Consider the following 16,585-nt stretch of genomic DNA (forward strand, 5'->3'; position numbering starts at 1 on the left):
CATGGAAGTTAAAACCCACCCCTCTCCTAGAAAAATGAAATGTCCTGGGAAATATTGAAAAGGCAGAATATTATATATAAAGGCAGAGTCGGACGTGACCATGGGAAAGCTGCAACGGTCCTAAGGGTGGAAAACAGTCATAAGTCGCTTTTTTTCAGGGCTGTTGTAACTTTGAACAGTCACTAAATGAACTGTCGTAAGTCGAGGACTACCTGTAGTCAGGAAATGAGCTGCGTTTACAATCACCAAGGTAAATTTCCCCCCCAAAATTTCAAAGGTCGCCAACACTCTCAAGCTCACCTTATCCTGGGACATCCTCATGGCTTCCCGTAGCTCAGAGCGCAGTTGAGAAATGGTGCCTTCCAGCTGACTGATTTGGCGCGTATACAAAGATTTCTGATTTTTGGCTTGTTCTCTGAGAATAAGAGAGGAAATGAAACCCAAGTGAGAATCCAAAATATTCAGGAGCAGACAGCGTACTTATAAAGGGGAGAATAATGCTTGAAATCTAAGTAGACAATGAGACATGACAAATCACTGCCCAAAGTGCAGTTTTGCAGTTATCATTACCTTATTTTAATAACCCCATAATCAGGAGTGGGATTCAGCCGGTTCGGACCCATAATCAGGGGTGGGATTCAGCTGATTCGGACCGGTTCGGACATTATAATCAGGGGTGGGATTCAGCCAGTTCGGACCAGTTTGGACACCATAATCATGGGAGGATTCAGCTGGTTTGGACCAGTTCGGACATCATAATCAGGAATAGGATTCAGCTGGTTCGGGCTGGTTTGGACATCATAATCAGGGGTGGGATTCAGCTGGTTTGTACCGGTTCGGACATCATAATCAGGGGTGGGGTTCAGCCGGTTCAGATCGGTTTGGACACCATAATCAGGGGTGGAATTCTGCCAGTTTGGACCAGTTCGGACATCATAATCAGGGGTGGGATTCAGCCGGTTCAGACCAGTTGGACCCCATAATCAGGGGTGGGATTCAGCTGGTTCAGACTGGTTCGGCCATCATAATCAGGGATGGGATTCAGCTGGTTCGGACCAGTTCGGGCGAACCGGATGTTAATTTACACCTGGTTCGCTGAACTGGTAGTTCCAAGGACTGGGTGGCCCTGCCCATCCTGCTCCGCCCCTCCGTTCCTCATGCCAGGTAAGTGCAGGGCCCTTGTGGAGGCTGTGGGAGAGTGAAAAACGGGCCTCCTGAAAATCCGAAACTGGTCCATTTCTCGCCTTCTGGGGGCCTCCTGAGCCCAGGGAGGCCGTTTCATCCTCCTGGAGGCTCGAGGAACACCTCTGGAGCCTGAGGAGGGTGAAAATGCCCCTCCCACCATAGTGCAGGAGCCCGAGTAGGCAACACCCACCATGGCCATGCCCACTTGACAACCAGGCAAAGAACTGGTTGCTAAAATTTTTCAATCCCATCCCTGCCCATAATTCCTTATGGGGTGGAGTCTGGGCAACTGATTGGAGCTAGCAGAGTGTTTTAATGGCCGGGTGCCCTTCCCGTCGCCAGTGTGGAGTTTTGTTCGGCAGATATATTCTCAGTGTGCCCAGAGAGAGAGTAATATCTGGCCTCTACCTAGGATCGAACTCACAGCCTCCTGATTGTAAGGCGAGAGCTACCCCTCTGGCCCACCGCAGCACTCCTGCAGTTTTGCAGTCATGGTAAATAAACACTATATGCGCAAGTTGAAGAGCCAGATAAATGTTTGGGGAGGGTGGGGTGGGAAACAGGTTTGTCAATTCGTACAGGCCACCGTGCATTGTGTCTTCTCTGCCTCTGTGGGCCAGGAGCATGAGACAAAGAACCAGAAGGAAGGTCACCATGCTCCGTTTAAGGCTTTCTCTTTAACTCTTTGGCTGGAATTCCTGAATCAAGATTTCCGATGGACAGACTGGGTGTCTTACATTCTCAGCTGATGTCTATGGAGATTGTCAATCATCCAGGTCACAGTTGTCCCAAAGGTACTTTCCCCCAAAAAAGGCAACGGGAGTTTCTTGGCTTTCTGCCTTTGAAAAAAATGTGTGAATGTATGTGTTCTGTCTGAGGCTTCCCAAGAGCATGAAGCAAACTCCTTGTCCTGAAAAAAACCCCTTTTATTAATTTCCTGTGAATTCTGCTCATTCCCATCCAGCAAAGTCTTTCAAGGGAGGATTTACAGTCACCGACCTTATCTGGCTTGGAGAGCTGCCAGGCCAATAGCTGCAGAACCTGGCAAGGAGTCCCGGAGAGTCACGAGCCAATTAAGCGAGCGAATTGTCTCCTGCAAACTCCACTCCTTTTTTTGCTCCTCTTTTATTTCCTCTGGGAGGGGCTATTCATCGTCCACCTGTGGCCTTACTCTCAAGTCGACCCCTCTTCTTTAGCTGTTCCCTTCATCTGGCAACTCTGTGCATGCACACACTGGGAACAGGCTCCAGCTGTTCTTCTGCCTCACTGATGTCTGACTCCGAAGGCAGCTGATAACTGTCAGATAGCCCTGGACCCCTCTCTGCCTCCGAGACAGAGCCCTCATCAGAGCCTTCCCCAGACTCCAGGACTGGCCCAGGTTCCTCCCCAACCTCCTCACTGTCCGAATCTGTGGGCCCCAATTTGAAGGAGCTTCTCGGATGAGAAGCAAAATGTTTTCAAATGAAAAAAACAAACAAACTATCAAGAAAGTCCAGTTGCCTTTTGGAAATAGCATCTTTGGGGCAATTGCTTTAGATGTGCTGCCTGGGGAATTCTGGGAGTTGAAGTCCCCAGGTCTTAAGAGTGGTGGAGTTTCATGAAAGGCTTCTTGGGAACATTTGCTGGGAGGCCCTTAGGAAGAGTGTTACGTACTGAATGATTTCCATCTGGCTTTGAATATTGTTGGCATGGCTGTGGGAAGCCTTCGCTGCCTCCCTCAGTACTTCCAGATCCTGCTCATGTTCCCCGATCAGCCTCTCGACACTGTTATTAAAACAAAACCATGCAAAAAGCACCATCAATAGCGATAAGGCATCTGTGGTCTAATGTGCTGATTATAATCTCTCGTCAAGCTTTAATAGGGCCACAGAGCCGAGGTGGCGCAGTGTTTAAATGCAGCACTGCAGACTACTTCAGCTGACTGCAGTTCTGCAGTTCGGCTGTTCAAATCTCACCGGCTCAAGGTTGACTCAGCCTTCCATCCTTCCGAGGTGGGTGAAATGAGGACCCGGATTGTTGTTGGGGGTGATATGCTGACTCTGTAAACCGCTTAGAGAGGGCTGAAAGCCCTGTGAAGCGGTATATAAGTCTAACTGCTAAGTTAGAAATTTAGGATAAAACACGGCAAGTGGGGAAAGAGTTGGCCATGAGAATATATATGTCCTCGACTTACAACTGTTCGTTTAGTGAACGTTTGAAGTTACGGCACTGAAAAAAATGTGACTTTTTAAAAAAAATATTTTTTGAAAAATACAAATGACACATAGACATATACATATACATCTAAATACAAAAAAAGAAAAAAAAGAAAAAGGGAAAAATATTATAGTACACGCCCATCCCGCGGAGACCCTGGTTTCCCCCTGCCCTTTTATATGTGACATGACCATTTTTTATATGGTTTAATTTTGGTTTAATTTATTTGTATGCCGCCCTTTTCCCTGAAGGGACTCAGGGCGGCTCATAACTCAAAAAGGAGGGGAAATACAAACAGAGTTACAAAAACATAAAAACCATACATGGTTAAAAGCACAACAATCATACCATTCGAAGTGGGGCAGCAAGTCTTTAGCCCCAGGCCTGTCGGAACAGCCAGGTTTTTAAGGGCTATGCGGAAGGCCTGGAGGGTGGTGAGGGTTCGAATCTCCACGGGGAGTTCGTTCCAGAAGGTCGGAGCAGCCACAGAGAACGCCCTCCTCCGGGTAGTCGCCAGTCGACACTGGCCGGCTGATGGAATTCGGAGGAGGCCTAGTCTGTGGGATCTAATGGGTCTTTGGGAGGTAATTGGCAGTAGGCGGTCTCTCAAGTACCCAGATCCAATACCATGAAGGGCTTTGTAGGTGACGACTAGCACCTTGAAGCGTACCCGGAGATCAACAGGCAGCCAGTGCAGTTACAGTTATAGTTATAGTTACAACCTTTGCGGCATCCCCGTGATCATGTGTCCAAAATCGAGACGCTTGGCAACTGCTTCATATTATGACCTTTGATTCACTTAACCGCCGGGCTACTAACTTATAAACTGCAGCGGTCCGGTTAACGACTGTGGCAAGAAAAGCTGTAAAATGGGGCAAATCTCACTTTAACAAAGGTCTCATTTAACAACAGGAATCTGGGCTCAATTGTGCTCATCAGTCAAGGACTAACCGCACTTCCCGTTCAGGGTTGTTCTAACCTTGTTCCAACCTTGGCAATTTTAAGACCTGTGGACTTGGCTGAGGAATTCTGGGAGTTGAAGTCCACAAGACTTAAAGCTGCCAAGGATGGACACCCTTTGTTCTAAACCCTTCCTTCTTCCTTCTCTTGTAACAATGAATGGCTGATGTACATGCCTTCACTAGAATAATTATTTGGAAGCCGTCTCATTGGGTAAACCTCTGGTTCTTAATTTTATTAAGCAACCTAGGAATGGAGTATATTTTATGACACACCTCCCCCGATTCCCCAAATTTTTTGATGAGCTTCTTCTTCATCTTTTATGGGGGGTAGATTGGCCCGCATCAAGCACATGGCACACGCATGGCATGGCGTGAGCAAACCGGCAGTGGTGACTGCCGGAACTCACCCCTGCCTCTGTGCCATGCCCTGGATCATCACATTGCCTTTCTTGGCAATGGAACTGCTGCGCCTCATCATGGTTGTAAGTCAAGGACTATCTGTGAACTGCCGTGGGAAATGTTTCTTGACGAGTGACACGCAAATAATCTGAAATGTATTTAAAAACGAAGAAACGGCGTACCTGTCCTGATGTTGCTGAAGCAAATTTCGGTTTTCGACTGCGATTCTCTTTGCAACATATCTATTTGCTCTTCCAGCTGATAAAACATCACAAATTGTGATTAGTTAAAAATTATTCTAATGCAAGCAACTATTATCGTGTAAACGATAATTTCCCTCAGTAGTCAGAACACTGTGGCCATTTTATGAAACATGGTGCTAAGACAGATAAGGGGAATAACCTCAAGTTTGTTGAGTATCTATTTTTTACACTAACATCTTCCAAGAGCCGAGGTGGCACAGTGGTTAGGGTGCAGTACTGCAGGCCACTTCAGCTGACTGTTATCTGCAGTTCAGCGGTTCTAATCTCACCGGCTCAAGGTTGACTCAGCCTTCCATCCTTCCGAGGTTGGTGAAATGAGGACCCAGACTGTGGGGTGATATGCTGACTCTGTAAACCGCTTAGAGAGGGCTGAAAGTCCTATGAAGCGGTATATAAGTCTAACTGCTATTGCTATTGCTATATATACAAAAAATGGCTGTGTGTGTGTCTGTGTGTATGTGTGTGTGTATGTTCGGCATAACTTTGGAATGCCTCGAGCAATTTTCAACGAAACTTGGTGCACAGATGACTTACACTCTGGAGAAAAATACTGTGGGGGTAAGACACCCCTAACATCCCTTTGGGGAGGTGGGTTCTGTTAAGATACAGTCTGTTGTGGCTTTAAATGGATTCTACTGTACTGCCGTAAAATGGCTTCTACTCTACAGTGTAGCGGAAAATCCCTCCCTCTAATAAGGGGGAAAATCCGACATTAGAAATTACGTTTGGTCCGGACATTTTCCCCCTATAAATAAATATCTGGACAATCAATAATTTTCTTGATGAGTGACACGAAAATGATCTAAACATTTAAAATGAAGGAACAATTTAAAATGAAGGCAATAATTTTCATTCTGCCTCTGACAATGCTGCCTTATCCTACTGTCAGGGCTGATAACATGTTTTTGAGGAATTCCATCTACATTTCCATTAGATAGCATAAGACAGTCCCTTACTCCTGTTTCCTCAGACTACAGGTGGTCCTCAGATTACAAGGGTTCAATTAGTGAGCGTTCCAAGTTACAATGGCACTTGCAAAAAAAGTGACTTATGGCCATTTTTCACACTTATGACCATCGCAACATCCCCATGGTCATGTGATCAAAATTCACATGCTTGGAAACAGACTCATATTTATGACGGTTGCAGTGCCCCAGGGCCATGCTATTCCCTTTTACGACCTTCTGACGAGCCAAGTCAATGGGGAAGCCAGATTCACTTAACAACCGTTGTTCTTAACTTAACAACTGCAGGTGGTAAACGGGGCACAATTTCACTTAACTGCTGTCTCGCTTAGCAGCAGAAACGTTGGGCTCAATTGTGGCCATAAGCCGAGGGCAGTTTCCCAGCAGCCACGGTCATAAAATGGGACCAAATTTACTTAATGACTGTCTCGCATAACAACACCAGTGTTCGGCTCAGTGCGGCCGTAAGTCAAGGGCTACCTCTACATTTTTCAAATTTGGTGTGAAGATAAGCAACTGTAGAGAGCGGGGGGGAAAAATCACGTACTGGGACAAACTTGCTTTTCAAGCGCAAACACCTCCGTTTCGAAGTCCTGGAGAATCCTGGCGAAAGCAGTGGGCAAGTAGGAAACCCGGACATTCGCAACGGTTTCGTATCCATACGTGTTCTGGTCCGGACCACCTTCGTAGTGCAGGAGAAGACTGCGGAGCTGTTCGAACACATCGTCATGGCCCTGGACCAACTTTTTCAGATAGTCGATCTGGCTACTGGATTCCTTCAGCATCTCCTCCTGGAGCAGGCTGGCCGTCTGCAGCTCCTCCACCGTGGCCCTTAGCCTGCTGTTGTGGCCTTCTTGCGAGTAAGATTCCTTCCGTCTGTTGATCAGGCAAGGGAGAATCCAACCCAAAGAAGAAAAAAAGCAACAAAGATGATTAGAGGGGGATGGAGGTTAAAACCAGGGGTGGTATTCAGCTTGTTCTGACCGGTTCTGGAGAACTGATAGGGAAATTTGAATAGTTCAGAGAACTGGCAAATACCACCTCTGGCTGGCCACGCCCCCATCCAGAGGTGGGTTTCTACCAGTTCGCACCTATTCGGTAGAACCGGTTCGTCAAATCTACCGAACCGGTTAGAAGAGGTTCCACTAGTGGACCCGGAAAGCAGGCCACACCTACAGAAGAGCTTCCAAAATTTTTTGAAAACCCACCCCTGGTCCTTGGATATGATTATTCTACACTATCATGCTCCTATTTATAAAACTCAGGGCCTCTGTGAAAGGTAAGGATGACTACTGCGTTTGTGGTGCAATCAGAACATTGCGTGTGTTGAAGTTGTTTTAAGGCAAACCAAAGATGCCTTTTCAAAAACAAGTTTACATCATATTCTTATGCATACCAGTGCTGTGTGTGGGGTAATTTAAGGTGGTTCTGACAAGTGTCGTCGGCATCTTCATATCCGGTCACATGGGCAGCAAGCCACTCCCACCCGGTCACATGGGCGGCAAGCCACTCCCACAAAGGAGGCCACACCCACAGAGTAGGCTCGAACAATTTCTGAAACCCACCACTGTCCCCATCTATTCTCTGCTGCCCCGAGTCTCAATTGATCAACGTCCCAGCCGATCGGCTGGGTCTTCTTCTGTTGCCCTGCACAGGAGAACGGAGCTGGAAAGCAGGTTAATGGAGTGGGAAGGGGATGGGGATTTTCCAGTATCCTTCCCTAGGAACAGGGGTGAAATGCTACTGGTTGGCCCCGGGTCCCAGGAACCGGTAGCAAAAATTTCCAGGGTTCCAGCAAACTGGTAGTTAAAAAAGAAAGCTTCCTATGATCAGGCGGCTCAGCTGTAAGGCACGCAATCTTCAGAAGCTTTTTTTAAAATTTATTTTGTTAAAGCCTTTTCTCCCTGCTGATTCGCCTGATAGAAAGAATGAAAGAAAGAGAGAAAGAGAGAGAGAGAGAGAGGAAGAGAAGGGAGAAAGAAAGGGAAAGAAAAAGAAAGAGTGAGGTGTTAGAAGGAAAAAATCAGGACTCACTTTTCAGCCACTTTTCACTTGGCAAAAAAGAAAAACACGCTTTAAATCAGGACTCTCCAAACTTAGCAGCATGGCTGGCTGGGGATTCTGGGAGTTGAAACCCAGTGGAAGTCTTAATGTTGCAAACTTTGGAGACTCCTGCTTTAAATTGAAAAGCCTTCGGAAACTGCCCGGAAGGAGGTTTTTTAACTGCAGACGCGAAGTGACATTCAGCAGTCCGTTTCTGGGTCAGCTGTCAGAAGATTTACCTTGGTGCCCCTCCACCTCCCATATTTTTATCATATTTTTACCATATTTTTATTCCCATAATACCAGAAAAGCAAACAAACACAATAGAATAATAAACCAGCACCTTTTGCCGTTTTTAACCCCAGGTGGCTGCGGGAAATGGGGGCGGGGGACTCTTAATGAGCTGCCTGGGTGTTCAGTCCAAAGCATTTCACACCTCCTAAAAGTGTAGCAAAGCTGAATCAACAAACCGGTCCACTGCCTGCCTGGAGGAAACCGTTGAGAATATTCAAGACAATCTAGCTGATAGAAAACTCCTGCCTTCCACTAAATGGATCAGTTCCAAAAAATAGTGGCTAATGTGGCTTATTCAGTAAGGTTTGTATTCTTGGTAAAATAATGTCCCAGGAGTTTCTTTTTCGTGGATTAGCCACTGGATATTTGACAGTGAGTGAGAAAGAAAGAAAGAAAGAAAGAAAGAAAGAAAGAAGAAAGAAAGAAAGAAAGAAAGAAAGAAAGAAAGAAAGAAAGAAAGAAGACTCATCTCCCTTTGAAATCATTTCCCCAATGGATTGACTATTCACAAAATAAATATGGGACTAAGAAATTCCAGATAGCTTATGCTTAAGATTAGGAATAAGTTAAATTGTTTAAAGTTTGGGTAACAGCAAGAAGCTGAGTTCAACGTAGAGATCTTATTGACTCTCTTTTTTTTCCCTTAATTTCCTTTGTTTTAACAAATTTTAGACTGTGTTTGTTAAAAAGCTACACCGTGTACGGGCTCTGGGAAGTCGGGGGGAGGGAAGGGAGTTGGGGTCTTAGGGGGGAGGGGGGAGGGGGAAATATAGTACATGTTAGATTTTAAAATAACACGATTGCACTTGTATACTGTTGCTCTTTAACTCTAGTGGTTAAAATAAGACAAGCTGAATATATTGATAGATAGCAGAGATACACCGAAGGGAGGAGTAGAGGGAAAGAAGAAAGAGGGGTAGAGAGGGTGAGAGAAAGGATTGAGGGAGGGTGAGAAGGAAGGGAGGGAGTGTATTGGGAGAGAGGAGTGATAGAGGGGGAAGGGAAGTAGGATAGAGGGGAACGTTGGAGGAAGAACGAAAGTTGGAGGGGGGGCGAAAGAAAGGGTGTATGGTGGGTCGAAGTGGTGTATTGGGTCTGTATTTGGGGGGTATTGTTGACAAGAGGGCGGGCTGTGTTTATTGTTCAATGTTATATGCCCCAGTTATGCACAGTATATATGTGATTCTACGAAATGAAATGAAAATAAAACATATTTAGATATAGAAATCATTTCCCACTTCAATCATTTTGGAGCCAACCCAGAAAAAGTAATTGCCAAGAAATATTTACCTGGGATTAGTGACTCTGTTTGGTTCGGGCTAAGGGGGGGGACTCACCTTAATTCACTCAAGGATTCTTCTCTCTCATTGCATTTTCTAGGCTGTTCTGCAGCTCAATAATTGATTGCCGTAAAGCGAATTTCTGTTGCTCGTGTTGTTCTGTGTTCTACGGGAGATGAAATGAGATAATTAAATAAATGCTGGGAGAATGGGAGAGAGGAAACCGCAGAGAGAGAAGAAGCAGGGGAGAAATTTTCTGGAACACAGCAATGGAAAGAAAGCGTTCCTTAGGGAACGGATTCACTTGGGAACTTTCCTGCTACAGACTAGTCCTTGAATTGCAACCATTTGTTTAGTGACTGAAGTTACAGCGCCACCACGGCTACTTAAATCTCTAAAATAGAAATGGTCCTTGGCTCCATTCATTGAGAAAGATATAATGTATTAAAGATCAGGTGCATTGCAATATTGCAAAGCCAAAATTGAGAATCGCGTACCCAAATCCCTATTGTTCTGACTGAGGCTTCTCAAGAGCATGAAACAAACTCCTTGTCCCAGCAAAAAACCCTTTTATTAATTGACTGTGAATTCTGCTCATTCCCATCCAGCAAAGTCTTTCAAGGGAGGATTTATAGTCACAGACCTTATCTGGCTTGGAGAGCTGCCAGGCCGATCTCTGCAGAAAGGAGCCTCAGAGAGTCACGAACCAATGAAGCGAACTAATTTTCTCCTGCAAACTCCACTCCCCTTTCACTCCCCTTTTATTTCCTATTGGAGGGGCCATTCACCGTCCACCTGTGGCTTTACTCCCAAGTCAACCTTGATTTCTTACCTGTTTCCTTCTCCTGGCAACTCTGCACATGGGCACACTGGGAACAGGCTTCAGCTGTTCCTCTGCCTCACTGAAGTCCGACTCCAAAGGCAGCTGATAACTGTTGGATGGCCCTGGCCCCGTCTCTGCCTCCGACACAGAGCCCTCATCAGAGCCTTCCCCAGACTCCAGGACTGGCCCAGGTTACTCCCCAACCTCCTCACTGTCCGAATCTGCTGCCAGCTCTGCTGGCCACTGGCGGGCCACAACACCTATATTCTACTTTTCCCTCCCTTAACTATCTCTCATTGCCCAACCCCAGTTTCATCAATCAGGTCCCGGCAAGGTATTTTCATAACAGTCAGACAAAGCGCAGTCTGGTATATGGCCCCCTCCTTCTCCCAGCTGGGCGACCTTGAGGCAGTGTCTCGAGCAGATACAAAGCTTACTTTCATTTCCCCAAGCTATTCCCCACTTCATTTTCTCTCTCTACATTTCATGGCAGTCTCTCACTTCATGGCAGTGAAGGCACAGGCAAACATAAAGTGACAACTGACATGACTATTTTTTTACACTTACGTTTTTTTTCTCCTAACCACGCAACAAATCTATTAAGGAGGAAAGAGACGTTTTGTTTTAACTGGCAGATTGCAAAGCTATCCATCTTTGAGCTGCAGTTTCTCCCCACAATAGCAGAAGCAAAACAAAGAAGGGAAATTAAACATACATGTGGCCTAATCTATATGCAGCACAATTCAGCTTTTCTTGGTACAGATGTTAAACTGAAGTTACTTTTCTGTTTTTCCTGGTCCCCCCCCCCCCCGTTTTTTTAATAACTGTTGTGACCCAGCAGGTGCTGTTGGAGCTGCCACCAGACTCCGACAGCGAGGGGCCCTCTGAGTTGGCTCTGGAGGATGTGGAGGACCCTGGACAGGGTTCCGACTCCGAGCAGGGCGCAGAGAGACTAGTTGGCCACCAGGAGGCACCTGAGCCTTGGACCAGTGGGGAGGAGACAAGGGAGAGTGAGCCAGAGGCCAATAGTGAGTTGTTCCTGGATGCACGCCATCGAAGAGCTACTAGGCGTCAGGAACAATTATGCAATTACAGGAGGTGATTGTACTCAGCTGGTGGTCATTAGGCTCCTCTCCAGACTATAAAAAGCTACTTGTGTACACTGCCCTCTTTGCAGAAGTCAACGCAGGATTGAATGTTGGAGGACAGTACTGGGAACTTGCAGGCTGGATTGCTGCCAAGCCTTATCTGTGTTTATTGCTGCCTGAGTTTGTCTGAATTGCTGCCAAGGTGCTTATCTGTTTGTTTTGCTTGGCTTTCAGCCACTGAAGTTTTGGTGTCTTGCTATTAAAATACATTCCAGTTAAGCTTGTCTCGGCATTCGTTACTGGATGGAGGAGGGGGTCAGAACAATAACATACTAAAGTCCCAGCCTGGACTGTCACATCTGTTGTTTCTAGTTGCCTGAGAATATTCAGTTACAGGACAGTCGTCCTCAGTTTCAGTTTCCATAACTGAAACCCAAAATTTCTATCCCTAGAGTGAATTTTGCCCCATTTTACGACTTTCCTTGCCACCGTTAAATGAATCACTGAAGTTTTTTTAGTTAGTAACGTGGTTGTTAAGTGAATCTGGCTTCCCCAATAGCTTTGTGTTCTGACCCTGCCTCCATACGGTGAGTCACACCGACACAAGGTTACTGTTAGCCAATTTATTCACAGTAATAACTCACAGACAAGACTTTGGCAGCAACCCAGACTCCCACAGATAAGAGATACACACAAGAGCTTCTCCAGCTTTAGTATAATGGTTGTGTCCTGCAAAAGGTCTCCTCCCAAAGTCTCTTCTTATATACTCTCTTGGGAGGAGTCTAATCACAACCACCTGGGCCCGATTATCTTCTATGTCTCCGTAATTGCTGCTGGCGCTTATCTGCCCGTCTTTGCCTGGCATCCGGGACCAACTCCCTTTGCTCCTCCCCACTGCTCCAGGGCCTGACGTCTTCACCACTGCTCCAGGGCCTGACATCAGGGACAAACTCCCTTTTGGCTTTCACCGCTGCTCCATGCCTCAGGCGCCTCCTGGTGGCCAACCAGCCTCTCTGGTCCCTGCTCAGAGTCTGAATCCTCCACATCATCCAAAGCCGACTCATAGGGTCCCTCGCTATCGGAGTCTGTTGGCAGCTCCAACAGCTCCTGCTGGGCCACAACAGTTTTGCATGTCACAAGAGATCACAAATGGAGATCAGTTGACCCCACAACACTGCAACCGTCATAAGCACATGTCAGTTGCCAAGCGTCCAAATTTTGAGCATGGGAATTCTGAGGACGTTGGGATGGTCGTAAGTGTGAAAACAGGTCGTACGGCTTTTCAACCCCATTGTAACGTCAGTCACTAAGCAAATAGTGGTAAGTCAAATTACCTGCCTGGGTAATTAATTGTACAGAGTTGCCCCAAAGAACTAGAGGGGCAGCCTCTAAATTTAATCAACAACTGGAAGAAAGAAGAATTGCCTAATATTCAAGAATGGACGTTAAAAGTAACAATCTTAGCAGAGATGGCTAAAATATCAGCATACCTCAAGGTATGCGTCCCGCCTGTATGGCAGACACAGCGCCGGGGCTTTAAAGCCCTGCCGCTGTGTCTGCCATAGAGCGGGATGCATCCTGCCTGTATGGCGGACACAGCGGCGGGGCTTCAGTGGGGCTTTTGGAAAGATGCGCCAGGGCTTTGGCGGGGCTTTCCGAAGGCCCCGCTGAAGCCCCGGTGCTGGCAGACTTAGGGCGGTAGACATATGGTGGCTTTTGCCCGCTTGCCTCACCAGCCATAAAGCTCACCGCACATCACTGCTCAAGGACCATTCAGATGAGAAATACAAGTTGGAATGGAGAAAATGGACTGATTATATTCAACATAAATATGGGACTAAGAAAGTTCAGTTAGCTTATGAATGAATGAACAAGGAATGTTACAACTTATCTAAAGTTAGCTTTTCAAAAGGGGAGTTAAAGTACAAGCGAAGGGACAATACTAAAGTTTGTTAGTTTATTTTAGTTTATGATTGCTAAATTTTTATACCCTGTATTTGCTCTGGGAGGTTGGGTGGGAGAGGGTGGGAGGGGAGGTGGGACTGGGGGTAGGGAGGGAGGGAAGGGGAAAGGTATATAATTGTAAAACTTATTAAAACTTTTAATAAAAAAATAAATTTAATCAACAAATAAAATTTTTCAAACAAAATAGAATCCAGGACAAACTTGATGCTTACTTCGCTTAGCTTCTTCTGCAAATCTCTCACTTGCTGGGCGTATTCTTCCATGATGCTCTCCACCTGCTCTTTTCCAGAAAAGCTAACGGATTTTTTCGGGCTCGCGATCTCCAGTTCATATTTGGAAGGAACGCTCTTAGGAGGGCTACTGTTCGAACTAGGAATCCTGTACGAGGTGCTGTCCAGGACCGTACCGCTGGGCTTGCTTGAACTTGACGATGGTTTGGGGTTGGCCATCTTGTGAACCCCTAAAACACACACACGGACCAAGAAGGTGACAGCCATTGAAGAAAGCAAAGAATGATATAAGGGTGGGGGTGGGGGGGAAATGCTAATCTCTATAAAATTCTCATTAACCGTCTTTATATTTTATCTTTTTCAATTATTACTCCGTATGCTGCTCAGAGTCGCTCCCACAGTCAAATAGGCAGCGTATCAATTTAATGAAGAAATTGTTGGAAGGAAATGTCCTTCTGGGTTCAGTTCCAAGTGGGGGAAAAGGGTTCCACCACAAATCCGCGGTAGACTAAAGCGCGCTCGACGAAAGCGCATATGTGAGGTCATCACAGCGCGACGAAAACGGCACGCTGTGAGCGGTAAATTTAAAATTAACGCGAAAACCTTACCCTAACCCCCCCAAACCTAACCCTAAACCTAACCCTAAGCCTAACCCTTAACCTAACCCTAAACCTAACCCTAAACCTAACCCTTAACCTAATGCTAAACCTAACGCTAACCCTTAACCTAACCCTAAACCTAACCCTAACGCTTAACGTAACCCTAACCCTAACCCTAACCCTAAACCTAACCCTTACCTTTATGTGAATCGGCTTGCTTTAATTTTATTTTAATTTTAATTTAATTTATTTTTAATTTTATTTGTTGCGTTGCTGATGACGTCACGTACGCACTTTGATCGGGCGCGCTTTAGTGGACCGCGGTTTTGACGGGTCATGGGGGAAAAGATGCTGGAAAACATGGAGGCCGCTTGGAAAGATGGTTTAAGGGTGGACAGGACCGCATGGCTTGAGCTCCTGAACAGAAAAGGGGGGATCACACAGGCTTCCAGATGTTGGGTGCAGAAGAAAAGAGGCAGAGATGCTGAAAGATGCTATGTAGCCATAACAAAATTCTTTTCTAGAAAGCCAAGGTCATCCTTTGTCTTTGCACCTCTGCACCTGACCTGAACTGGATGGGTGGAAGCTGCCAGCATGGCAGTGGGAGATTGGACCATGGGATGGACTTGTGGGTGTGGGGAAAAGATCTTGAATTTTCAACTGGGTGGGGAAAACCGGGAAGCCTCCAGATTCGGGTTTTCCCAGATGTGCCAACATGGCTCTCTTAATAAATTGGAACTTTGAAGAATCCTTTGCCTTGGACTCTGATTTACTTTTAGATGCTATTTGGAACCCTAACGTGCTTTAGGGGCGTGACCCGTCAAAACCGCGGTCCACTAAAGCGCGCCCGATTAAAGCGCGTACGTGACGTCATCAGCAGCGCGACAAATACGACCACGGAGAAAAAAGGGCACTTTAAAAAGCGCTTTTAAAGCAAGCCGATTCACATAAAGGTAAGGGTTAGGGTTAGGGTTAGGGTTAGGGTTAGGGTTAGGGTTAGGGTTAGGTTAAGGGTTAGGGTTAGGTTTAGGGTTAGGTTAAGCGTTAGGGTTAGGGTTAGGGTTAGGTTAAGGGTTAGCGTTAGGTTTAGCGTTAGGTTAAGGGTTAGGTATAGGGTTAGGTTTAGGGTTAGGTTAAGGGTTAGGCTTAGGGTTAGGTTTAGGGTTAGGTTTGGGGGGGTTAGGTTTAGATTTACCCTTTAATTTTAAGTTTACCGCTCACAGCGTGCTGTTTTCGTCGCGCTGTGATGACGTCACGTACGCGCTTTCGTCGAGCGCGCTTTAGTCTACCGCGGTTTTGTGGTGGAACCCTTTAGGGGAGCCAGACCTTAACCACAGCGATCTGAAAATATTTGTGTTTACCTGCAGGAAAAAGGCCAACTATAATTCGCATACATGCTAATTAAACGTACCTATGGCACTAGAAGGAGAAGATATTCCTTCTTGACGTGCAGTGGATTCCAAAGAGAACTTGGTTGCTTCTTCCTGAAGCTTCAGGGTTTCTTGTGATTTTTTCTGTAATGCTTCCCTGTACAATTAAGTGGTACATCGTCAATGGAATCGGTACTGGATTCTAGCACTGTGCATTCTTCAGAATTGATTTAAAAGAGCTACTTTGGAGTCATACTGGCACAGCACCTCTTTGCTCCTTATTAAAGCAGCTGTGTCTTTCCCCCCCCCCCAAACTTCCCCAAACTTCTGCATAAGGCTGGAGAAAAGACTGTTTTGGGTTAAAGACGCAGCTGCTTTAATGGTTTGACTTATTAAAGCAACTACATCTTTTTTGTAAAATACATGGGAGTCTGAACGCATCTGCTTTAATCATCAGCAAAGAGGTGCTAGGTAAAAGTTCCCTTTGCTAGTTGTTCCCGACTCTAGGGGGCGGTGCTTATCTCTGTTTCAAAGCCGAAGAGCCAGTGCTGTCCAAAGACGTCTCCATGGTCATGTGGCCAGCATGACTAAATGCCAAAGGCACACGGAACGCTGTTACCTTCCCACCAAAGATGTTTCCTATTTTTCTACTTGCATTTTTACGTGCTTTCGAACTGCTAGGTTGGCAGAAGCTGGGACAAGTAGCGGGAGCTCACTCTGTTAGGCAGCGCTAGGGATTCAAACCGCCGAACTGCTGACCTTTCTGATCGACAGGCTCAGTGTCTTAGCCACTGAACCACTGCAAGAGGTGCTATGTTCATGCAAATTCCAATTCTGCATGAATCCTTCTGAACAATTTCCAAAATGGGCACAGCCCTTCTATATAATGTAGTTAACACATTTCCTAAATGTAACGTGAACAT

At 46.1% G+C, this 16,585-nt stretch overlaps 1 protein-coding gene across 1 annotated transcript in view; it reads right to left on the reverse strand.

The window, feature by feature from the left end:
* Nucleotides 1–15,811, reverse strand: part of LOC116513297 (coiled-coil domain-containing protein 158-like) — a 33,844-nt gene extending 18,033 nt beyond the window's left edge. Inside the window, 8 exon segments of the mRNA XM_032224315.1 lie at nucleotides 289–415; nucleotides 2,839–2,949; nucleotides 4,925–4,949; nucleotides 4,952–5,000; nucleotides 6,528–6,859; nucleotides 9,663–9,753; nucleotides 13,676–13,923; nucleotides 15,704–15,811. Of these exon segments, the coding sequence (XP_032080206.1) occupies nucleotides 289–415; nucleotides 2,839–2,949; nucleotides 4,925–4,949; nucleotides 4,952–5,000; nucleotides 6,528–6,859; nucleotides 9,663–9,753; nucleotides 13,676–13,912 (972 nt within the window). The 5' untranslated portion in view covers nucleotides 13,913–13,923; nucleotides 15,704–15,811.
* Nucleotides 15,812–16,585: the final 774 nt, after the last annotated feature.

Source organism: Thamnophis elegans, chromosome 9 (assembly GCF_009769535.1).
Source record: "Thamnophis elegans isolate rThaEle1 chromosome 9, rThaEle1.pri, whole genome shotgun sequence".
NCBI classification, from domain to species: domain Eukaryota; kingdom Metazoa; phylum Chordata; class Lepidosauria; order Squamata; family Colubridae; genus Thamnophis; species Thamnophis elegans.